At 41.8% G+C, this 25469-nt stretch overlaps 1 protein-coding gene and 1 long non-coding RNA gene across 3 annotated transcripts in view; one reads left to right on the top strand and one right to left on the bottom strand.

The window, feature by feature from the left end:
- Positions 1–2452: 2452 nt before the first annotated feature.
- Positions 2453–23936, bottom strand: LOC140408757 (uncharacterized). Of its 2 annotated transcripts, XR_011940192.1 has the most exons (5): positions 23844–23936; positions 12433–12546; positions 7814–7927; positions 3172–3285; positions 2453–2908 (listed from the first exon to the last, which is right to left on the bottom strand). It is a non-coding gene; the product is annotated as an uncharacterized lncRNA (long non-coding RNA). The 2 variants fall into 2 exon arrangements; XR_011940193.1 differs by lacking the exons at positions 2453–2908; positions 3172–3285 and adding an exon at positions 7095–7550.
- A 68-nt stretch (positions 23937–24004) lies between these two features.
- The window catches only part of LOC140408756 (stanniocalcin-like), a 42513-nt gene continuing 41048 nt past the window's right edge, over positions 24005–25469 (top strand). The window contains exon 1 of the mRNA XM_072496395.1: positions 24005–24202. Within this exon, the coding sequence (XP_072352496.1) occupies positions 24043–24202 (160 nt within the window). The 5' untranslated portion in view covers positions 24005–24042. The remainder of the gene's footprint in view (positions 24203–25469) is intronic.

Below are 25469 nucleotides of genomic sequence, written 5' to 3'. Positions count from 1 at the left end.
CATCAATGAGTGCTAGACTCAGCCTGATGCAATTCAAGGTGGTGCATAGGACGCATTTCACCAGGGCCCAAAATGAGTGGATTTTTTGAGGACATAGGGGATAGGTGCGAGTGGCTTTGGGGGGTCCAGCCCAACACACACACATGTCCTGGTCCTGCCATGGACCCATGAACCTTTGGGTCTCCTTCTTCAACGCCATTTCAGGAACTATTGGGATTGACTTAGAGACGTGCCCTTTGGTGGCTGTTTTGGGGATCTCAAACTTGACAGAGTTACTGATAGGGGCGAAGGCAGATGCTCTTGCCCTTGCTTCATAGTTCATAGAATTTACACTGCAGAAGGAGGCCATTTGGCCCATCGACTCTGCACCGGCCCTTGGAAAGTGCACCCTACCCAAGCCCTCACCCCCACCCTCCCCGTAGCCCAGTAACCCCACCCAACTTTTTATCTTTTAGGACACTAAGGGCAATTTAGCGTGGCCAATCCATGTAACCTGTACATCTTTGGAATGTGGGAGGAAACCGGAGCACCAGGAGGAAACCCACACAGACACAGGGAGGACGTACAGACTCTGCATAGACAGTGACCCAAGCCGGGAATCGAACCTGGGACACTGGAGCTGTGAAGCAACTGTGCGAACCACAATGCTACCATGCTGCCACTATGCTACCATGCTTCTTTGATAACCCTTAGGCGAATCGTGTTTGGTTGGAGGTCCTTACTGCAGCAACTTGGCTCGGTGACCGAATGGACTTTTTACTCTTAGAAAAAATCAAGTTACTAATGATTGATTGAAAGTTGGTTGAAAGTTTTGACCTCAGATGGCAGGTGTTTATTTCCATTTTCAAACAGTTGGTCACCATCAGATGCTGGGGAGTGGGGGGAGACCGGGAATTGGTTGTTGTTTATTTTGGGTTTGTGTGGGGTGGATGAAAAGGTTGGATTACTGTTAATTATTGTACATAAGTGGTTGGAATGGCGTTATTCTGAAAAATTGTTAATTTTTTAAAAACTGAAATGGGGAGTGGATGGGTTGGGTGGCAGGGGATTTTTCTTATATTGTATGAATCTGGTTGAATATTCTGTACGTTTGTCAACTGAACATTTTAAATTTTATTATTTTTTAAAAAGAGAATAGGTAATTTTCTGGTTGGCAGATTGTAACTAGTGGAGTGCCACAACTGCGTGCCTCAACTACTTACAATCCATATTAATGACTTGGATGAAGGGGGTTCGGTTTTTAAAGCAACAAGCATTTCTATTCATAGTCCCAATTCAAAGATTTTATAAGCACTTGGAGCTGTCATTCAAATTGTGAATTGACAGGCACCCAACTGTGATAATGATAGGTTGTGAAATAAGTTATACAGCACTAATCATGTAATGTAGGCCCTCGAAGCTTTGCCAGTAGACAAAGTAAAATAGCAAGCCTTTTTTTTTTAACATTGTTGACAGCTTTTTTCCCAAATATTTAAAGGGATTAAAATTCCTCAACAGCATGACAACTGCCTTTGACTAAATATTTGATTAATGAGTTAAGTATTTGAAGAAAGTTAAATTTAGTAAATGGAAATTTATCAGTAATAGTTTTTTTAAAAATAGTGGTTCCATCAATAGATGCTTAAGTGCTTAAATGTATTTAATGTCACCATGGATCTATGGTTGTCCCATGGTAGATACTGGGTGCAATGGTATGGAGGCAGTAAGGGCAAAGGGTGAAGGATGGGGGAATGGATTGGCACTAAGTTGGCATGTGGCTAATAAGGGCCATGGGGATGGGTTGTCATGGAAGGGGAATAGGAAGAGTGTAGGGGAGAGAGAGGTTGAGGACTGCTATTTGGGTTTTTTTCAAAGCTGTGACAAGTTTCCACTTAGGTCATACATATGGGAAAATTGAAGCTAGAACTGCAGCATGTTTCAGTTTATGGTTAAAAAGACTGACTTAGTCAGAGCACCAGGTGGCAAGAAGAAAAGGGTTGAAGTTGAATCCCTTTGTTCTATTTGAATGACATATTGCTTCTCTTTGCTGTTGACAACTGGAGTCGGAATGTTGAGTGGGCAAAAAATTGGCAGATGGAATATAACATAGAAAAATGTGAGCTTTTCTACTTTGGCAGGAAGAATAGAAATGTAAATTATTATTTAAGTGGAGAGAGAGATTGGAGAACACTGTGGTATTGTGGAATCTGGGTGTCCTTGTATATGAATCACAAAAAGTTAGCATTCAGGTACAACAAATGATTAGAAAAGTAAATGTAATGTTTATGTTATTGCAATGGAGATGGAGTATAAGAGTAGGGAAGTCTTGCTACAAATTTTATTAACCAAGACCAGACCCCAACAGTGGCTAGGATACTGGACAGAAACCCCGATATTTTATTTTAATTTTGTAAAACTGTGAGGAAAGTTTACCTCACTCCATGAGTGATTGCACAAAGAAATAGGGACATGGTACATTGAAGAAAACTTTATTATTAACACAGTGTTCAAATCTTTAAATTCACACTAGAAAATAACTTATAATTATCCCTTAAACAATACCACTCAATACAATGAATACAATACCATTAATTGCTATCTTTATTCCCACTTAAACAATAAGGATACAAACCATCTCAGTTCTCAATCCACGTGGCACATAGGAATACTTGTTTTACAGAGATGTTCTTTGGGAAAGACAAATCTCTTTACACTACTTTTAAAAATCTGACTCCTGTCAGACCCATGCAGAAACTCTGGCTGTATGTCTTCAGAAGCTGTTTCTCAGTTTGTTTCAGCTCCCCCTTGTTCTCAGACAAGTCTGTGTTGCTTTAAAGACTGTTAATCACTTTTAAACTGAATTGTGGTGATAGCAAAACTGTTTGATTGTGGTCACGGCTTCATCCAGAACTACACTGATCCGCTTTCCCTACAAAATGCATCAAACTTTAGCTCCACCCAGTAATGACATCATCTTACCAAGCTGACATCTAATGAACTCCACAGTGAATCTCCTTCATCAAAACAAAATTTCATTCGCCCATGCTTTTTACAATGGCTGATTTTCACCTCTGGCTCCCAGAATACACTGGCCTTTCAAACTAGGATTTATTTTAAAATTTGATTGCAGGAGTCGCACACATTAACCCAAGTGTTTAACCCCTACTGCACCAAATACCTAAAATACAATACCTCTGAAATTGCTACATTCATCACACTGCACAGGGCATTGCTGAGGCCACGCTTCCTATTGTGTAGATTTTGTCTCCTTCCCGATAATGTTTCCTCTCATGGGGAAATCTAGAACTGGACAGCAACATTTCAAAATAAGCGGTCTCCCTTTTTATGACAGAGATGAAGAGAATTTTTCTCTCTCAGAGATTAGTTAATCTATGTAATGTTCTTCCCCAGAGGGCAGTGGAGCCTGGATCATTGAATATATTCAAGGCTAAGTTAGATAGACTTTTGATTGACAAGGAGGTCAAGGGCTATGGGGCAAGGCAGGAAAGTGGAGTTTTAAAACATTTTTTTAGAATACACAATTATTTTATGTTATTTTTTGTTTCCAATTAAGGGGCAACTGAGCAAGGCCAATCCACCTATCTGCACATCTTTGGGTTGTGGGGGTGAAACCCACGCAGACATGGGGTGAATGTGCAAACTCCACACAGACAGTGACCTAGGGCCGGGGTCGAACCTGGGATCTCGGCGCCATGAGGCAGCAGGGCTAACCCACTGCACCAACGTGCTGCCCCCTCCTTATATGTGGTTAACCTGTTATTGTATATGACGGACCCCCTCTCCAGTGCAGAGAAGAAAATTAAACTGCTCAAGAGGTTTGGCTCCTTTTCGGGGTACAGATTGAACCTGGGTAAAAGCAAATGTTTTCCGGTAAATCCCCCAGGAAGGGGAGCCGACCTGAGGAAGGTGCCTTTTCGCCTGGGCAGGTCCAGCTTTCTTTATCTGAGAACTTACACTTCCCCAGTCACTCCTCAAAACTCAGGAACCTACCGTCAACAAACCCAGATCACCAAGTCTCTCCAACCCCTCCTCCTTCCAAGCCCCGAGGGACGAATCCAAAACCGCAGGCACAAAACAAAGGTTTGCACAGATTGGGCCACGTTACAGAAGCTAAATTTTGGGGTCCTGGTTAGAGCAGTGAAGGAGGACCTGAAAAGATGGGTTAGCCTCCTGCTGACTTTGGAAGGATCCAATTGATTAAAATTAATATCCTCCCAAGGTTTTTGTTTTTGTTTCAGTGCCGTCCAGTTTTCTTTTTGAATTCTTTTTTTTCAGGAGTCAATAAGATGATCTCATCTTTCATTTGGGTGGATAAGACCCATGTATCCGAAGGGGATTTTCGTCAAGAGCTAACCAGTTTTGATATTACCAGGTACGAACCTTTGCGTGCAAGGAGATTGCTTCCTTCCCTTTGAACCCCCCTCCCCCCACAATCCTTCGTTGATGGACAAAGTTCTTTTGCTCGCAAGGGTACGGGAAGGAGGGGTGTCGGAGGCCCATGGCCAGCTGATGTCTATGGATCAGGGCCTGTTGGACGAAATTAAAAGAAAGTAGTAGGAGGAATTGGGCCATGACTTGAGGATGGAGAGTGGAGCGAGGCTCCATATGAAGTCAATTCTACATCATTGTGCGCTACACTTAGCCTGATGCAATTCAAGGTGGTGCATAGGACGCATTTCACCAGGGCCCAAAATGATTGGATTTTTTGAGGACATAGAGGATAGGTGCGAGTGGCCTTGTGGGGCCCAGCCCAACACACACACATGTCCTGGTCCTGCCCTGGACTCATGAACCTATGGGTCTCCTTCTTCAATGCCATGTCAGGAACTCTTGGGATTGACTTAGAGACGTGCCCTTTGATGGCTGTTTTGGGGATCTCAAACTTGACGGAGTTACAGATCGGGGCGAAGGCAGATGCTCTTGCCCTTGCTTCATAGTTCATAGAATTTACACTGCAGAAGGAGGCCATTCAGCCCATCGAGTATGCACCGGCCCTTGGAAAGTGCACCCTACCCAAGCCCTCACCCCCACCCTCCCCGTAACACAGTAACCCCACCCAACCTTTTATTATTTAGGACACTAAGGGCAATTTAGCATGGCCAATCCATGTAGCCTGTACATCTTTGGACTGTGGGAGGAAACCAGAGCACCCGGAGGAAACCCACACAGACACAGGGAGGACGTGCAGACTCTGCATAGACAGTGACCCAAGCCGGGAATCGAACCTGGGACCCTGGAGCTGTGAAGCAACTGTGCGAACCACAATGCTACCATGCTGCCACTATGCTACCATGCTTCTTTGATAGCCCTTAGGCGAATCGTGTTTGGCTGGAGGTCTTTACTGCAGCAACTTGGCTCGGTGACCAAATGGACTTTTTACTCTTAGAAAAAATCAAGTTACTAATGATTGATTGAAAGTTGGTTGAAAGTTTTGACCTCAGATGGCAGGTGTTTATTTCCATTTTCAAACAGTTGGTCACCATCATATGCTGGGGAGTGGGGGGAGACCGGGAATTGGGAATTGGTTGTTGTTTATTTTGGGTTTGTGTGGGGTGGATGAAAAGGTTGGATTACTGTTAATTATTGTACATAAGTGGTTGGAATGGCGTTATTCTGAAAAATTGTTAATTTTTTAAAAACTGAAATGGGGGTGGATGGGTTGGATGGCAGGGGATTTTTCTTATATTGTATGAATCTGGTTGAATATTCTGTACGTTTGTCAACTGAAAATTTTAAATTTTATTATTTTTTAAAAAGAGAATAGGTAATTTTCTGGTTGGCAGATTGCAACTAGTGGAGTGCCACAACTGCGTGCCTCAACTACTTACAATCCATATTAATGACTTGGATGAAGGGGGATTTGGTTTTTAAAGCAACAAGCATTTCTATTCATAGTCCCAATTCAAAGATTTTATAAGCACTTGGAGCTGTCATTCAAATTGTGAATTGACAGGCACCCAACTGTGATAATGATAGGTTGTGAAATAAGTTATACAGCAATAATCATGTAATGTAGGCCCTCGAAGCTTTGCCAGTAGACAAAAGTAAAATAGCAAGCCCTATTTTTTTAACATTGTTGACAGCTTTTTTTCCAAATATTTAAAGGGATTAAAATTCCTCAACAGCATGACAACTGCCTTTGACTAAATATTTGATGAAGGAGTTAAGTATTTGAAGAAAGTTAAATTTAGTAAATGGAAATTTATCAGTAATAGTCTTCTTAAAAATAGTGGTTCCATCAATAGATGCTTAAGTGGTTAAATGTATTTAATGTCACCATGGATCTACGGTTGTCCCATGGTAGATACTGGGTGCATTGGTATGGAGGCAGTAAGGGCAAAGGGTGAAGGATAGGGGAATGGATTGGCACTAAGTTGGCATGGGGCTAATAAGGGCCATGGGGATGGGTGGAGGGATATGGGTTGTCATGGAAGGGGAATAGGAAGAGTGTAGGGAAGAGAGAGGTTGAGGACTGCTATTTGGGTTTTTTTCAAAGCTGTGACAAGTTTCCACTTAGGTCATACATATGGGAAAATTGAAGCTAGAACTGCAGCATGTTTCGGTTTATGGTCAAAAAGACTGACTTAGTCAGAGCACCAGGTGGCAAGAAGAAAAGGGTTGAAGTTGAATCCCTTTGTTCTATTTGAATGACATATTGCTTCTCTTTGCTGTTGACAACTGGAGTCGGAATGTTGAGTGGGCAAAAAATTGGCAGATGGAATATAACATAGAAAAATGTGAGCTTTTCTACTTTGGCAGGAAGAATAGAAATGTAAATTATTATTTAAGTGGAGAGAGAGATTGGAGAACACTGTGATATTGTGGAATCTGGGTGTCCTTGTATATGAATCACAAAAAGTTAGCATTCAGGTACAACAAATGATTAGAAAAGTAAATGTAATGTTTATGTTATTGCAATGGAGATGGAGTATAAGAGTAGGGAAGTCTTGCTACAAATTTTATTAACCAAGACCAGACCCCAACAGTGGCTAGGATACTGGACAGAAACCCCGATATTTTATTTTAATTTTGTAAAACTGTGAGGAAAGTTTACCTCACTCCATGAGTGATTGCACAAAGAAATAGGGACATGGTACATTGAAGAAAACTTTATTATTAACACAGTGTTCAAATCTTTAAATTCACACTAGAAAATAACTTATAATTATCCCTTAAACAATACCACTCAATACAATGAATACAATACCATTAATTGCTATCTTTATTCCCACTTAAACAATAAGGATACAAACCATCTCAGTTCTCAATCCACGTGGCACATAGGAATACTTGTTTTACAGAGATGTTCTTTGGGAAAAACAAATCTCTTTACACTACTTTTAAAAATCTGACTCCTGTCAGACCCATGCAGAAACTCTGGCTGTATGTCTTCAGAAGCTGTTTCTCAGTTTGTTTCAGCTCCCCCTTGTTCTCAGACAAGTCTGTGCTGCTTTAAAGACTGATAATCACTTTTAAACTGAATTGTGGTGATAGCAAAACTGTTTGATTGTGGTCACGGCTTCATCCGGAACTACACTGATCCGCTTTCCCTACAAAATGCATCAAACATTAGCTCCACCCAGTAATGACATCATCTTACCAAGCTGACATCTAATGAACTCCACAGTGAATCTCCTTCATCAAAACAAAATTTCATTGGCCCAAGCTTTTTACAATGGCTGATTTTCATCTCTGGCTCCCAGAATACACTGGCCTTTCAAACTAGGATTTATTTTAAAATTTGATTGCAGGAGTCGCACACATTAACCCAAGCGTTTAACCCCTACTGTACCAAATACCTAAAATACAATACCTCTGAAATTGCTACATTCATCACACTGCACAGGGCATTGCGGAGGCCACGCTTCCTATTGTGTAGTTTTTGTCTCCTTCCCGATAATGTTTCCTCTCATGGGGAAATCTAGAACTGGACAGCAACATTTCAAAATAAGCGGTCTCCCTTTTTATGACAGAGATGAAGAGAATGTTTCTCTCTCAGAGATTAGTTAATCTATGAAATTTTCTTCCCCGGAGAGCAGCGTAGCCTGGATCATTGAATATATTCAAGGCTAAGTTAGATAGACTTTTGATTGACAAGGAGGTCAAGGGCTATGGGGCAAGGCGGGAAAGTGGAGTTTTAAAACATTTTTTTAGAATACACAATTATTTTATGTTATTTTTTGTTTCCAATTAAGGGGCAACTGAGCAAGGCCAATCCACCTATCTGCACATCTTTGGGTTGTGGGGGTGAAACCCACGCAGACATGGGGTGAATGTGCAAACTCCACACAGACAGTGACCTAGGGCCGGGGTCGAACCTGGGATCTCGGCGCCATGAGGCAGCAGGGCTAACCCACTGCACCACCGTGCTGCCCCCTCCTTATATGTGGTTAACCTGTTATTGTATGTGACGGACCCCCTCTCCAGTGCAGAGAAGAAAATTAAACTGCTCAAGAGGTTTGGCTCCTTTTCGGGGTACAGATTGAACCTGGGTAAAAGCAAATGTTTTCCAGTAAATCCCCCAGGAAGGGGAACCGACCTGAGGAAGGTGCCTTTTCGCCTGGGCAGGTCCAACTTTCTTTATCTGAGAACTTACACTTCCCCAGTCACTCCTCAAAACTCAGGAACCTACCGTCAACAAACCCAGATCACCAAGTCTCTCCAACCCCTCCTCCTTCCAAGCCCCGAGGGACGAATCCAAAACCGCAGGCACAAAACAAAGGTTTGCACAGATTGGGCCACGTTACAGAAGCTAAATTTTGGGGTCCTGGTTAGAGCAGTGAAGGAGGACCTGAAAAGATGGGTTAGCCTCCTGCTGACTTTGGAAGGATCCAATTGATTAAAATTAATATCCTCCCAAGGTTTTTGTTTTTGTTTCAGTGCCGTCCAGTTTTCTTTTTGAATTCTTTTTTTTCAGGAGTCAATAAGGTGATCTCATCTTTCATTTGGGTGGATAAGACCCATGTATCCGAAGGGGATTTTCGTCAAGAGCTAACCAGTTTTGATACTACCAGGTACGAACCTTTGCGTGCAAGGAGATTGCTTCCTTCCCTTTGAACCCCCCTCCCCCCACAATCCTTCGTTGATGGACAAAGTTCTTTTGCTCGCAAGGGTACGGGAAGGAGGGGTGTCGGAGGACCATGGCCAGCTGATGTCTATGGATCAGGGCCTGTTGGACGAAATTAAAAGAAAGTAGTAGGAGGAATTGGGCCATAACTTGAGGATGGAGAGTGGAGCGAGGCTCCATATGAAGTCAATTCTACATCATTGTGCGCTACACTCAGCCTGATGCAATTCAAGGTGGTGCATAGGACGCATTTCACCAGGGCCCAAAATGATTGGATTTTTTGAGGACATAGAGGATAGGTGCGAGTGGCCTTGTGGGGTCCAGCCCAACACACACACATGTCCTGGTCCTGCCCTGGACTCATGAACCTATGGGTCTCCTTCTTCAACGCCATGTCAGGAACTCTTGGGATTGACTTAGAGACGTGCCCTTTGGTGGCTGTTTTGGGGATCTCAAACTTGACGGAGTTACAGATCGGGGCGAAGGCAGATGCTCTTGCCCTTGCTTCATAGTTCATAGAATTTACACTGCAGAAGGAGGCCATTCAGCCCATCGAGTATGCACCGGCCCTTGGAAAGTGCACCCTACCCAAGCCCTCACCCCCACCCTCCCCGTAACACAGTAACCCCACCCAACTTTTTAATTTTTCGGACACTAAGGGCAATTTAGCGTGGCCAATCCATGTAGCCTGTACATCTTTGGACTGTGGGAGGAAACCAGAGCACCAGGAGGAAACCCACACAGACACAGGGAGGACGTGCATACTCTGCATAGACAGTGACCCAAGCCGGGAATCGAACCTGGGACCCTGGAGCTGTGAAGCAACTGTGCGAACCACAATGCTACCATGCTGCCACTATGTTACAGCCCTTAGGCGAATCGTGTTTGGCTGGAGGTCCTTACTGCAGCAACTTGGCTCGGTGACCAAATGGACTTTTTACTCTTCGAAAAAAATCAAGTTACTAATGATTGATTGAAAGTTGGTTGAAAGTTTTGACCTCAGATGGCAGGTGTTTATTTCCATTTTCAAACAGTTGGTCACCATCAGATGCTGGGGAGTGGGGGGAGACCGGGAATTGGGAATTGGTTGTTGTTTATTTTGGGTTTGTGTGGGGTGGATGAAAAGGTTGGATTACTGTTAATTATTGTACATAAGTGGTTGGAATGGCGTTATTCTGAAAAATTGTTAATTTTTTTAAAAACTGAAATGGGGGTTGGATGGGTTGGGTGGCAGGGGATTTTTCTTATATTGTATGAATCTGGTTGAATATTCTGTACGTTTGTCAACTGAAAATTTTAAATTTTATTATTTTTTAAAAAGAGAATAGGTAATTTTCTGGTTGGCAGATTGTAACCAGTGGAGTGCCACAACTGCGTGCCTCAACTACTTACAATCCATATTAATGACTTGGATGAAGGGGGATTCGGTTTTTAAAGCAACAGGCATTTCTATTCATAGCCCAATTCAAAGATTTTATAAGCACTTGGAGCTGTCATTCAAATTGTGAATTGACAGGCACCCAACTGTGATAATGCTAGGTTGTGAAATATGTTATACAGCAATAATCATGTAATGAAGGCCCTCGAAGCTTTGCCAGTAGACAAAGTAAAATAGCAAGCCCTATTTTTTTAACATTGTTGACAGCTTTTTTTCCAAATATTTAAAGGGATTAAAATTCCTCAACAGCATGACAACTGCCTTTGACTAAATATTTGATGAAGGAGTTAAGTATTTGAAGAAAGTTAAATTTAGTAAATGGAAATTTATCAGTAATAGTTCTTTTAAAAATAGTGGTTTCATCAATAGATGCTTAAGTGCATTTAATGTCACCATGGATCTACGGTTGTCCCATGGTAGATACTGGGTGCATTGGTATGGAGGCAGTAAGGGCAAAGGGTGAAGGATGGGGGAATGGATTGGCACTAAGTTGGCATGGGGCTAATAAGGGCCATGGGGATGGGTGGAGGGATATGGGTTGTCATGGAAGAGGAATAGGAAGAGTGTAGGGGAGAGAGAGGTTGAGGACTGCTATTTGGGGTTTTTTCAAAGATGTGACAAGTTTCCACTTAGGTCATAAATATGGGAAAATTGAAGCTAGAACTGCAGCATGTTTCAGTTTATGGTTAAAAAGACTGACTTAGTCAGAGCACCAGGTGGCAAGAAGAAAAGGGTTGAAGTTGAATCCCTTTGTTCTATTTGAATGACATATTGCTTCTCTTTGCTGTTTTCAACTGGAGTCGGAATGTTGAGTGGGCAAAAAATTGGCAGATGGAATATAACATAGAAAAATGTGAGCTTTTCTACTTTGGCAGGAAGAATAGAAATGTAAATTATTATTTAAGTGGAGAGAGAGATTGGAGAACACTGTGATATTGTGGAATCTGGGTGTCCTTGTATATGAATCACAAAAAGTTAGCATTCAGGTACAACAAATGATTAGAAAAGTAAATGTAATGTTTATGTTATTGCAATGGAGATGGAGTATAAGAGTAGGGAAGTCTTGCTACAAATTTTATTAACCAAGACCAGACCCCAACAGTGGCTAGGATACTGGACAGAAACTCCGATATTTTATTTTAATTTTGTAAAACTGTGAGGAAAGTTTACCTCACTCCATGAGTGATTGCACAAAGAAATAGGGACATGGTACATTGAAGAAAACTTTATTATTAACACAGTGTTCAAATCTTTAAATTCACACTAGAAAATAACATAATTATCCCTTAAACAATACCACTCAATACAATGAATACAATACCATTAATTGCTATCTTTATTCCCACTTAAACAATAAGGATACAAACCATCTCAGTTCTCAATCCACTTGGCACATAGGAATACTTGTTTTACAGAGATGTTCTTTGGGAAAGACAAATCTCTTTACACTACATTACAAAATCTGACTCCTGTCAGACCCATGCAGAAACTCTGGCTGTATGTCTTCAGAAGCTGTTTCTCAGTTTGTTTCAGCTCCCCCTTGTTCTCAGACAAGTTTGTGCTGCTTTAAAGACTGTTAATCACTTTTAAACTGAATTGCGGTGATAGCAAAACTGTTTGATTGTGGTCACGGCTTCATCCATAACTACACTGATCTGCTTTCCCTACAAAATGCATCAAACATTAGCTCCACCCAGTAATGACATCATCTTACCAAGCTGACATCTAATGAACTCCACAGTGAATCTCCTTCATCAAAACAAAATTTCATTCGCCCAAGCTTTTTACAATGGCTGATTTTCACCTCTGGCTCCCAGAATACACTGGCCTTTCAAACTAGGATTTATTTTAAAATTTGATTGCAGGAGTCGCACACATTAACCCAAGCGTTTAACCCCTACTGCACCAAATACCTAAAATACAATACCTCTGAAATTGCTACATTCATCACACTGCACAGGGCATTGCTGAGGCCACGCTTCCTATTGCGTAGTTTTTGTCTCCTTCCCGATAATGTTTCCTCTCATGGAGAAATCTAGAACTGGACAGCAACATTTCAAAATAAGCGGTCTCCCTTTTTATGACAGAGACGAAGAGAATTTTTTTCTCTCAGAGATTAGTTAATCTATGAAATGTTCTTGCCCAGAGAGCAGTGGAGCCTGGATCATTGAATATATTCAAGGCTAAGTTAGATAGATTTTTGATTGACAGGGAGGTCAAGGGCTATGGGGCAAGGCAGGAAAGTGGAGTTTTTAAAAAAAATTTAGAATACACAATTATTTTATGGGTTTTTTTTCCAATTAAGGGGCAACTGAGCGTGGCCAATCCACCTACCTGCACATCTTTGGGTTGTGGGGGTGAAACCCACACACACATGGGGTGAATGTGCAAGCTCCACACAGACAGTGACCTAGGGCCGGGATTCAAACCTGGGTCCTCAGCACCGCAGTACCAGTGCTAACCACTTTGCTACATGCCACCCTAGGAAAGTGGAGTTAAGGCCACAATCAGATCAGCCATGATTTTATTGAATGGCAGAACAGGCTGGTGGACCGAATGGCCCACACTTGCTCCTGTTTCTTATGATCTTATGACTTTCAACAGGGCACTATCAATATTTTAGAAGATAAGAAATAGGAGCAGGTCTAGGCCATTTGGTCCATCGTATCTCCTCAACCAGTCATTACGAACATGGCTGTTCTTCTACCTCAACAATGTCTCCAAATTCCTCAATCCGTTTCCAATCCCAAAACCTATCTTGAATATACTCAATTGAATATTTGAAGCTCTCTTGTGAAGAGAATTTCAAAGAAACATATTTCCTCGATAATAATAGCTTATTGTCACAAGTAGGCTTCAATGAAGTTACTGTGAAAAGCCCTTAGTCGCCATATTCCGGCACCTGTTCGGGGAGGCCAATACAGGAATTGAACCCGCGCTGCTGGCCTTGTTCTACATTACAAGCCAGCTGTTTAGCCCACGGTGCTAAACCAGCCCCAAAATCCATATCCTCGCTTCCCTTCCTCTTAATCTTTCTGCTGCCTTCTATACTTGTTGTTCCTCACCATGTCACCTCTAATGTGTGCCTCTCAGCATTTAACATACCCTTTTCACCATCGTCCCTCTTTTGCCCGGCCTGGAAGCCTTACTCGAAATTTCAAAGAAGCAAATTAGCTCTTTGTTTCTTTGAGTGCGTGTGTCACAATAAAAATCCAATTGCAAATTTGTGAATAAAGCTCACAGTTCTGAGGTCCTGGTTCCTGAGGATTTTGGGTGGTAGAGGGCAGATTTCTGGCTGGGGGCAACTGAAAATAGGCCAAAGTGCTACTGCTTATTTCAGGAGCTGGAAGAGGCTACAGGCTGGTCAGCAGCAGAGAATAGTGAATGGGCTGATACCAGCAGAGGAGACACTAAAATCCGCTACAGAGTCAGAGAGCAAGCTGTTGGGCCAGCCAGGGTTGGGTCAGTGAGCAGTGTGCAAAATACATATGGGAGATTGCATCGGATGCTGTGCAGCAAAGGGTCAAAGGAACTGCCAAAACAGAGGTGGAGGAGAGGAAGCGAGCGATAGACAATCATAGTGTGCATTATCAGTGGACTGTGTAATCAACAGAAACACAGGGTAAAGTGGCAATCCATAGAGTGAAATCAGAAATGGTGAGTGGAGAATGGGGAAAGAACATCAATCGATGGGCTTGATCTTCTGAGGAGCAGCAATCATTGTTGGATTGCCGCTCCACTGTAACATTCCCTTAACTGAAAGCTGCTTCAGATTTCTTTTGGGATCTTCTGAGTCCAGCTTTTCCAGGAAGGTGACGTGCAGTGTGATCGAGGACTCAGTTGCAGCAGAGTAGAGTAGTATGTCTAGTGTTCGACAGTTCAAAGACAGAAAGATTTAGGCAATTTTCATGGCTGCAAGTCCTGAAGAGAAAAACTATATCAAAATGTTTTAAATAGATAGAAATACAAATTCAAATTCAAAACCCACTTGGAGAAAAAAATCACCAGCAATGATTGAGCATAGAATCCCCTTATTTGGGGAGGGATGTAGTGGCATTAGAGACAGTTCAGAGGACGTTCACTAGATTGATTCCAGAGATGAGGAGTTTGTTTTATGAAGAGAGATTGAGTGGTTTAGGCCTATACTCTCTCAAGTTTAGAAGAATGCGAGATCTAATTGAAGTATATAAGATGATAAAAGGTATTGACAAAGTCGACGGAAAGTGGATCCTTCCTCTTTTGGGGCAATCTAGAATTAGACATCGTAGTTTTAGCATAAGGGGTAGCAGATTTAAAACAGGGACGAGGAGAAATTACTTCTCTCAAAGGGTCGTGAATCTGTGGAATTCACTACCCCAGAGTGCGGTGGATGCCGGAACAGTGAGTAAAATTAAGGAGGAGATTAGCAGATTTTTAATCAGTAATGGGTTGAAGGATTTTGGGGAACGGGCAGGAAGGTGGAGTTGAGGCCAAGTTGAGATCAGCCATGATCATATTGAATGGCAGAGCCAGCTCATGGGGCTGAATTGCCTACTCCTGCTCCTAGTTCTTATGTTCATATACATGGTTCAGAATAATACCAACAGCACGAGTATGATTCCCATTCTGGCTGAGATAGACTTTGGACTTGCCTCCTGGCCCTGTTCCTGAGAATGAAAGGAAATGGCAAAACAACCTGAGAAAGGTTGACAGGAAAATAGCTCAGGATGAAGCATCAGCAAACAATGAGCCAACAACCTGCCTTTGGGCAGAGAATACATGGCATTTTCTAGAACTGACCCGAGAACAGGCCAAACTGGATTAGTAATGAGTAGCAAGCCATGTTCAGTTAAAACCTAACAGTAAGGAAACATTTAATAAACAGCAACCATAATATGGTTGAACTCAATTTTAGGTTTAAAAAGGAGAATCTTAACAATTACCTAACTGCCATATTTTATTGAGATTTCTTTGATAGGATGGTAGAAAGGCTGATGGAGTAAACTGGTCCAAATAATTATCAGGTAAATTGCAGGTGAACCTAATAAACCTCAATCCTAATAAATTTAACTTATCAAATAAAACAGTCAAATCAAGAAAGAGGGCGAGTGAGATTTTACTCAAAACTAAAGGAAAAATAATCTCAAAATGCAAAGAACGGAATAGATCCTGGGGACTGAGAGAGATATGGAGAACAGTAAGTGAAGAAGAGAGTTACAAAAGGAATGTGAAGAGAAATTTCAAGGGTTATCTAGATTAACATTAGAATTTTTTAACAATTAAATTCAAAGAAAAGGGTAATCAAGGATAGTTTAGGCCCTTAAAAATGATGAGTAATATTGCAAATAAAAAGAGAAAAGGCAGGATTTTTAAATAATTACTTTGTGCCATTTTTCACAGTAGAGGTAGGGAATACTAAACCTGACATTTCAGGCAAAATAATAATGAATCAAGAACTGGAACTCATTAAAGTTAATGTAATCAAGAGTTCCACCCCAAAGGAAGTAAGTGAGGAAACTGCAGATGCCATAGCCAAAATCTTTCAAAATTCTCTCCAATTTGTGATTATCTCTTTAGAGTGGAAAATTACAAACATAACTCCCATTATTTAAAAATGTGAGGGAGAGAAAGCAGGAATTGATAGACCTCTTAATCTAACATTTGTCATGGAAAATGGTTGGAATCTATAATTAAGGTCAGAGTGAGTAAGCACTTAGAGAGTTAAAGCTGGTTAGAGAGAACCAACATGGATTTATAAAGGGAAGGTCATGTTGAACAAACTCAATTAATTTCTTTTTTGAGGAAGTAACTAAGGTCGTAGCCAGGGAATGTCTATGGATGTAGATGAAATGGACTTCTAGAAAACAATCAATACAGTTCAAATGAAATGAAAGGTAAATTATTGACCTGTTTAGGAGATTGGTAATAATAATCTTTATTAGTGTCACAAGTGGTAATAATAATCTTTATTAGTGTCACAAGTAGGCTTACGTTAACACTGCAATGAAGTTACTGTGAAAATCCCCTAGTTGCCACACTCCAGCGCCTGTTCGGGTACACAGAGGGCGAATTCAAAATGTCCAATTCACCTAACAAGCACGTCTTTCGGGACTGTGTGCGAGGAAACCGGAGCACTCGGAGGAAACCCGCACAGACACGGGTGAATGTGCAGACTCCGCACAGACAGTGACCCAAGCTGGGAATTGAACCTGGGACCCTGACGCTGTGAAGCAACAGTGCCAACCACTGTGCAACCGGTTATGTGGTTAGATGATAGAAGACAGAGAGTGGGAATAATTGGTATGAAGTCAAACTGTGGTCTTCCACAGTGATTTATGCTGAAGCCTAAAATATTCGCTATTTTTATTCATGACGTTGATAACTGTGAGAGTCATATATCCAAGTTTGCCAATGGCACAAAGTCATAGCAAGTAGCAGAGAGGGGGATAAAACTACAGAGTCATTGTTAGATTATCAGGTAAATGACAGATGAATAATGGGAGAATTTTTAAATGGCGATCCGAGTAAATTTAATTTACAAAGTGTAACAGTCAAGTTCAAGACAGAAGGTGAGATTTAAACAAACCTAAATGAAAACGGATCTCAAAAAACAGATTAGATCCAGACGACTGGGAGAGATATAAAGAGTAGCAAATGAAGATTTAATAAAGCAGAGTTGAAACTGGATTGTGAAAAGAAACCTCAAAACATTTAATGATTAACATTAGAAATGTTAATTTAAGTGAATGTGTTAACTTTTTGCAGATTAATTTCAAGCAGGTAATTGTGAAGCCATCTATTTTGATCTGTTTATTCTTTAAGTGTTGGAAATTGGGAACAGTGGACGTCCAAAGTGATTTAGGAGTCTATGTATGTAAATGATAAAATGCGTTAGTCAACGAAAAAAGAGCTAATGTGATGTTAGCCTCTCTAACTAGAGGGGTAGAATAGAAAGGAAAAGGTTTTGTTACAGCTATACAAAGCGCAGGAGTACTGTTTACAGTGTACCTTAGAAAGGATATATTAGTCTTGGATGCAAATTAGCCAGAATGTTACCAGGGCTCTAAGGTCTAGGTGATGAGGAGAGATTACATAAACTAAATGTGTACTCACTGTAACATGGAAGTTTAAGGGGTGATTTGATTTAGGTGTTTAGGATTGTGGAGGAATTGATAGGGTAGATAGAAGAAAATCTTCTTCGGCTGATGTGGGAATCTAGGACAAGGGGACATGATCTTAAATTCAGAACCAAGTCATTCAGGAGAGAACTTAGGAAATACTTCTTCATGGAAACAGTGGTAGCAGTGTGGAACGCTCCCCTACAAATATCAGTCGATGCCAGGCTTAATTAATAATTTAAAATTTGAGATAAATAATTTCAAAACCTTGTTAAGAAAAAATCTGTGGAGCCAGGTAGGTGAATGGAGGTAAGGTACAGATCAACCTTGATCTTATTGAATGGCAGAACAAGCTTGAATGGCTTACTCCTATTCCTATATTCCAATATAGATGTGTTCAGATTACCATTGGAAATTCTGTTATGGCGACACCTACTGGTAATACAAGGAACATCAAGGAAAGCATCACAAGTATCTCCAGGCATTTTAACAAGAGAAACCCTACATGAATGTTTACATAGCATTTATCAATTGAGTGCACAATATATAAGAACATAAGAACATAAGAAGTAGGAGCAGGAGTAGGCTATCTGGCCCCTCAAGCCTGTTCTGCCATTCAATGAGATCATGGCTGATCATTTGTGGACTCAGCTCCACTTTCCGGCCCGAACACATAACCCTTAATCCCTTTATTCTTCAAAAAACTATCTATCTTTATCTTAAAAACATTTAATGAAGGAGCCTTTATCTGCTTCACTGGGCAAGGAATTCCTTAGATTCACAACCCTTTGGGTGAAGAAGTTCCTCCCAAACTCAGTCCTAAATCTACTTCCCCTTATTTTGAGGCTATGCTCCCTAGTTCTGCTTTCACCCGCCAGTGGAAACAACCTGCCCGCATCTATCCTATCTATTCTCTTCATAATTTTATATGTTTCTATAAGATTCCCCCTCATCCTTCCAAATTCCGACGAGTACAGTCCCAGTCTACTCAACCTCTCCTCATAATCCAACCCCTTCAGCTCTGGGATTAACCTAGTGAATCTCCTCTGCACACCCTCCAGCGCCAGTAAGTCCTTTCTCAGGTAAGGAGACCAAAACTGAACACAATACTCCAGGTGTGGCCTCACTAACACCTGATACAATTGCAGCATAACCTCCCTAGTCTTAAACTCCATCCCTCTAGCAATGAAGGACAAAATTCCATTTGCCTTCTTAATCACCTGTTGCACCTGTAAACCAACTTTTTGCGACTCACACCCAGGTTTCTCTGCACAGCAGCATGTTTTAATATTTTATCATTTAAATAATAATCCCTTTTGCTGTTATTCCGAACAAAATGGATAACCTCACATTTGTCAACATTGTATTCTATGTACCAGACCCTAGCCCATTCACTTAGCCTATCCAAATCCCTCTGCAGACTTCCAGTATCCTCTGCACTTTTTGCATTACCACTCATCTTAGTGTCGTCTGCAAACTTGGACACATTGCCCTTGATCCCCAACTCCAAATCATCTATGTAAATTGTGAACAGTTGTGGGCCCAACACTGATCCCCGAGGGACACCACTAGCTACTGATTGCCAACCAGAGAAACACCCATTAATCCCCACTCTTTGCTTTCTATTAATTAACCAATCCTCTATCAATGCTACTACTTTCCCCTTAATGCCATGCATCTTTATCTGATGCAGCAACCTTTTGTGTGGCACCTTGTCAAAGGCTTTCTGGAAATGCAGATATACCACATCCATTGACTCCCCGTTATCTACCGCACTGGTAATGTCCTCAAAGAATTCCACTAAATTAGTTAGGCATGACCTGCCCTTTATGAACCCATGCTGCGTCTGCCCAATGGGACAATTTCCATCCAGATGCCTCGCTATTTCTTCCTTGATGATAGATTCCAGCATCTTCCCTACTACCGAAGTTAAGCTCACTGGCCTATAATTACCCGCTTTCTGCCTACCTCCTTTTTTACACAGTGGTGTCACGTTTGCTAATTTCCAATCCGCCGGGACCACCCCAGAGTCTAGTGAATTTTGGTAAATTATCACCAGTGCATTTGCAATTTCCCTAGCCATCTCTTTTAGCACTCTGGGATGCATTCCATCAGGGCCAGGAGACTTGTCTACCTTTAGCCCCATTAGCTTTCCCATCACTACCTCCTTAGTGATAACAATCATCTCAAGGTCCTCACCTGTCATAGCCTCATTTCTATCAGTCACTGGCATGTTATTTGTGTATTCCACTGTGAAGACCGACCCAAAAAACCTGTTCAGTTCCGCAGCCATTTCTTCATCTCCCATTATTAAATCTCCCTTCTCATCCTCTAAAGGACCAATATTTACCTTAGCCACTCTTTTTTCTTTTATATATTTGTGGAAACTTTTACTATCTGTTTTTATATTCTGAGCAAGTTTACTCTCATAATCTATCTTTCACTTCTTTATAGCTTTTTTAGTAGCTTTCTGTTGCTCCCTAAAGATTTCCCAGTCCTCTAGTCTCCCACTAATTTTGCCACTTTGTATGCTTTTTCCTTCAATTTGGTACTCTCCCTTATTTCCTTAGATGTCCACGGTTGATTTTCCCTCTTTCTACTGTCCTTCCTTTTTGTTGGCATAAACCTTTGCTGAGCATTGTGAAAAATCGCTTAGAAAGTTCTCCACTGTTCCTCAACTGTTTGACCATAAAGTCTTTGCTCCCAGTTTACCTTAGCTTGTTCTTCTCTCATCCCATTGTAAACAGGGGCTGTTTAGCACAGGGCTAAATCGCTGGCTTTGAAAGCAGACCAAGGCAGACCAGCAGCATGGTTCAATTCCCGTAACAGCCTCCCGAACAGGCGCCGGAATGTGGCGACTAGGGGCTTTTCACAGTAACTTCATTGAAGCCTACTTGTGACAATAAGCGATTTTCATTTCATTTCATCTCCTTTGTTTAAGCACAAAACACTAGTGTTTGATTTTACCTTCTTACCCTCCATCTGTATTTTAAATTCCACCATATTGTGATCGCTCCTTCCGAGAGGATCCCTAACTATGAGATCCTGAATCAATCCTGTCTCATTACACAGGACCAGATCTAGGACCGCTTGTTCCCTCGTAGGTTCCATTACATACTGTTCTAGAAAACTATCGCGGATACATTCTATAAACTCCTCCTCAAGGCTGCCTTGACTGACCTGGTTAAACCAATCGACATGTAGATTAAAATCCCCCATGATAACTGCTGTACCATTTCTACATGCATCAGTTATTTCTTTGTTTATTGCCTCCCCCACCATAATGTTACTATTTGATGGCCTATAGACTACTCCTATCAGTGACTTTTTCGCCTTGCTATTCCTGATTTCCACCCAAATGGATTCAACCTTATCCTCCATAGCACCGATGTCATCCCTTACTATTGCCCGGATGACAACCTTAAATAACAGAGCTACACCACCTCCCTTACCATCCACTCTGTCCTTCCGAATAGTTTAATACCCTTGGATATTTAACTCCCAGTCGTGACCATCCTTTAACCATGTTTCAGTAATGGCCACTAAATCATAGCCATTCACGATGATTTGCGCCATCAACTCATTTACCTTATTCCGAATACCATGAGCATTCAGGTAAAGTACATTTATGCTGGCTTTTATACCTCTGTTTTGAATCTTAACACCTCGATCAGTAACCTCTCCTAAGTTATATTTCCTCTTAACTTTGCTCCTAATTTTCCTTGTCGTTGAACCCATATCTTCATGTAACAACCTGCTTGATTCAACCTTACCATTTATGTGTTTTATTCCTTTTGGTATTCCTGGGCCTATTCACTGAGCTCCCCTCAGTCACTGTACCTTGTACTGTTGCCCTTTTTGATTTTTGATTATGGCTTCTCTGCCTTACACTTTCCCCCTTACAGCCTTTTGTTTCTGTCCCTGTTTTACGACCTTCCAACTTCCTGCATCGGTTCCCATCCCCCTGCCACATTAGTTTAAACCCTCCCCAACAGCTCTAGCAACCCCCCCCCCCAGGGCATCAGTTCCAGTCCTGCCCAGCTGCAGCCCGTCCAGTTTGTACTGGTCCCACCTCCCCCAGAACCTGTTCCAGTGCCCCAGGAATGTGAATCCTTCCCAGCTGCGCAGCAGAGCCAGCCATGGTGCCATGTACCTGGCTGCTGCTCCCTTCCCCTGGTGAGCCATCTCCCTCAACAGTATCCAAAGCGGTATATCTGTTTTGCAGGGAGATGTCCGCAGGGGACACCTGCACTGACTTCCTACTTTTGCTCTGTCTTTTGGTCAACCATTTTCTATCTCCCTCAGTAACTTTCACCTGCGGTGTGACCAACTCGCTAAACGTGCTATCCATGATGTCCTCAGCATCGCGGATGCTCCAAAGTGAGTCCATCCGCAGCTCCAGAGCCGTCAAACGGTCTAACAGGAGCTGCAACTGGACACACTTCTTGCACGTGAAGGAGCCAGGGACAGTGGCCGTGTATATGCATCAATTTTATAATTTATATACATTTTAGCAGAATATAAGCATTTTGAAATGTGTTCTGTGCCTTCTCTTCAAATATAATTTCTTAAGGGCGGTACGGTAGCACAGTGGTTGGCACAATTGCTTCACAGCTCCAGGGTCGCAGGTTCGATTCCCGGCTTGGGTCACTGTCTGTGTGGTGTCTGCAAGTTCTCCCCATGTCTATGTGGGTTTTCTCCGGGTGCTCTGGTTTCCTCCCACAGCCCAAAGATGTGCAGGCTAGGTGGGTTGGCCAGGCTAAATTGCCCTTAGTGTCCAAAAAGGTTAGATGGGGTCACTGGATTATGGGAATAGGGTCGAGGTGTAGGTTTAGATAGGGTGCTCTTTCCAAGTGCTGGTGCAGGCTCGATGGGCCGAATGGCCTCCTTCTGCACTGTAAATTCTATAATTCAATTATTCTATAATTTTGAAAAACAGCCAAAGAGATTTAATTAGCGAAGTATTCTATCATTTAGTTAGGCTAAAACACTGCTAATGTACCCTGGAAAATTGTGCACACTGCACATGCTCAAGACAACAGGCGCAGCCTTCAGATCACAAGCAAAATTATCACATTCAAGCTGTGGCTTTGGGGAGAGACAGAAGCCTTTAAATAGAAAATTTAATGAAGGTAGTAAACGAGACAAAAATAATTAACAAGTTAAATAATGTTGTGAAAAAGTATTTTTGGTTTAAAACCTTAACACTGAATATTAAAAAATGACAGTTGAAAACTTTGAATGGTTCCATCGATTCGACAAATTGTGCTGGCAAAATGTTTACACACTTTCTCAATTCTAAAATATTTGTTTACAGAATTCAGTTGTAATTATTTATATTTCTATTATAAATGTTAACGAAGTGTGACAAAGCACTTCCAGTGAGCAGGAAATGTATGCGCTGGACAAGTTCATTAACATTAATGTTACAGTTTCGTTCTCAGTATTTGTAAAAAAAAACTTTAATTTCTGTAGTTCTCGGATCATTCTCAGAACATCCTCAGTGTTTCACAACCACGACATTTTATGAAAATAGTACATATAACCGGACCCCATCTTGGACACTGGACTACCTCAATGATTGTACCTGAGCGCCGCACTATTTTGAGGTTGGGATTTGTTAGCTTAACGCTTGTGTTCAGACTTTCCAAAGCGAGGATAATGAAGTGAGAAATGTCCATAGTTCTATATAAAGCTTGAGGCGGGAAGTGTTCCAAAGCATTTCACAAAGGGGTGATTAAAAATGAAATCCGCCGTGGATCTAGGAATTCTAGCCCCAAATCGTTATTTTTACAGTTTTATTCAAAATATGCCGGCGAAGTACGAGTTGGGTGTCCATGCACAGGCAGCTTGTTTAGACATACGCAGTGAAGCTAAAGGGTCTGAAATAAACGCAAGAACGGACCAAAGAGGGGAAAATAAACTGCAAATTTGGTACAGCTCATTACAACTTCAGAGTGAGCAGTGGAAGCAGACGACAGAGAAAGTCATATTAATTTGACACGTTTCCATTTAATGTTGATTTGGATGGGAACCAGTTCTGCCCTCTGGACATGGTGATGCTGATGACAATGGAGCTACCTGGTGGCTCCTTCAATTGAAAGAAGCACAACATTCCTGAAAAGACAGTGTGCTTCGTCATTTAAAAAAAAAAGGTCTAAAATAGCTGGGGAGCATATGCAAATGTGATTTTTTTTTTCCTCTTGATGACACTTTTTAAAAAAGATATAAAATACCTCACCTTGTCAGCCTGAGATTCAGCAGTTCCTGTGTGAGATTTGCTGCAACTGTCTCTAGCGGTGATTCTCTTCCTCTCTCTCTCTTTCTCTCAAGTGCGCCCCCCCCCCCCCCCCCTTTCCCCACGTGATTTATTTTTTTAAAAAAATCTTAACCTGCTGCCGCTTCAAGGCATTCAGAGGTTGCTAAGTGTGGCCGCGGAGATGGAAGGTTGCCTGTCGCTGCTGCTCTTGCTTCTGCGATTTCAGGTCGCTGCTGGGCAGCGCTCGGATGGGAATGAGCCGCTCGAGGAGAGGCAGCCCGGCCACAGCAGCGGTAGCGGCGCTGCACTGCAGAAGGTGCGAGGGTACACCCAGCGTGCAGGTGAGCTCCTGGGGAGGCTCGGCTGGAGGGAGGGGGAGATTGGGAGAAAAGCTGGGAATGTTGGAGAAGCGGATCAGGAAGGAGAGGGGACGAAGTTTGACAATCTGCTCCACCACTTTTACCTCAACACTCCGGTGTTTCCGCAGGTTTAGGACAGCCGAGATGACTTCTTGTCCCGTCTCGCCTTCTTGTCCTTTCCACCGCTGCCCGCCCTTCATTTTACTTATTCGGCTTTTTAGTATCGTGTGGCTGTTGCTCGAAATGCGGCGCGCTTCCTTAACTTAGACGAACTCTCAGCTTTAAATCCCATTTTAAAATTAAATGTATGAACAGACTTGTTGCATACAATGGCAATCACATTCCTACACCCGCATGATGAGCGTTATCTGATTTCGAGGTTGAATCGACCTGATCAGTATTACTCGTTTATGGCATCAAAGTAGTTCTGTGTATTCAATTTCTGTTTGCATGTTTCTGTCTGTGCCACTTCTAATGTTGCTGATGCTAAAATCCCAATGCTTCCTATTCGTGTGACCCAACACACAATGACAGTCAATGTATGTATAATTATCGCCCTCTGTCCCCTTTTGTATCTCCCTCTCGCTTCCACCATATTGTGGAATTAATTCAAATATTTGTGTGGGGGAGATGATGCAAAACGACAATGAAAGATAACATTAACATTTTTTAAAATTCCATTATAAAAGTTACAAAGCTGATATTCAGTAGACAGAGCAGACCCTTAATCCATCTCATTGCTTGCTCCAAAAATCAATTCAAATTGAATCCAATTAATGGTTTTCACAAGCGAGATAAAAGGCAGTAAGGGGGAAAGTGTAAGGCAGAGAAGCCATAGTCAAAAATCAAAAAGGGTGACAGTACAAGGTACAGTGACTTGAGGGGAGCTCAGTGAATAGGACCAGGAATACTAAAAGAAATAAAACGGGAAGTGAAAACATTAATGGTAAGCGACGCGGCAGGTTGTTACATGAAGATATGGGTTTAACGACAAGGAAAATTAGGAGAAAGGTTAAGAGGAAATATAACTTAGGAGAGGTTACTGATCGAGGTGTTAAGATTCAGAACAGAGGTAAAAAAGCCGACATAAGTGTACTTTGCCTGAATGCTCGTAGTATTCGGAATAAGGTAAATGAGTTGATGGCGCAAATCATCGTGAATGACTATGATTTAGTGGCCATTACTGAAACATGGTTAAAGGATGGTCACGACTGGGAGTTAAATATCCGAGGGTATCAAACTTTTCGGA

The sequence above is a fragment of the Scyliorhinus torazame genome, chromosome 3 (genome assembly GCF_047496885.1).
Source record: "Scyliorhinus torazame isolate Kashiwa2021f chromosome 3, sScyTor2.1, whole genome shotgun sequence".
In the NCBI taxonomy this organism is placed as follows: Eukaryota; Metazoa; Chordata; class Chondrichthyes; order Carcharhiniformes; family Scyliorhinidae; genus Scyliorhinus; species Scyliorhinus torazame.
Note: the sequence above shows the minus strand (reverse complement) of the source record. Positions and strands in the feature narration are given on the sequence as shown.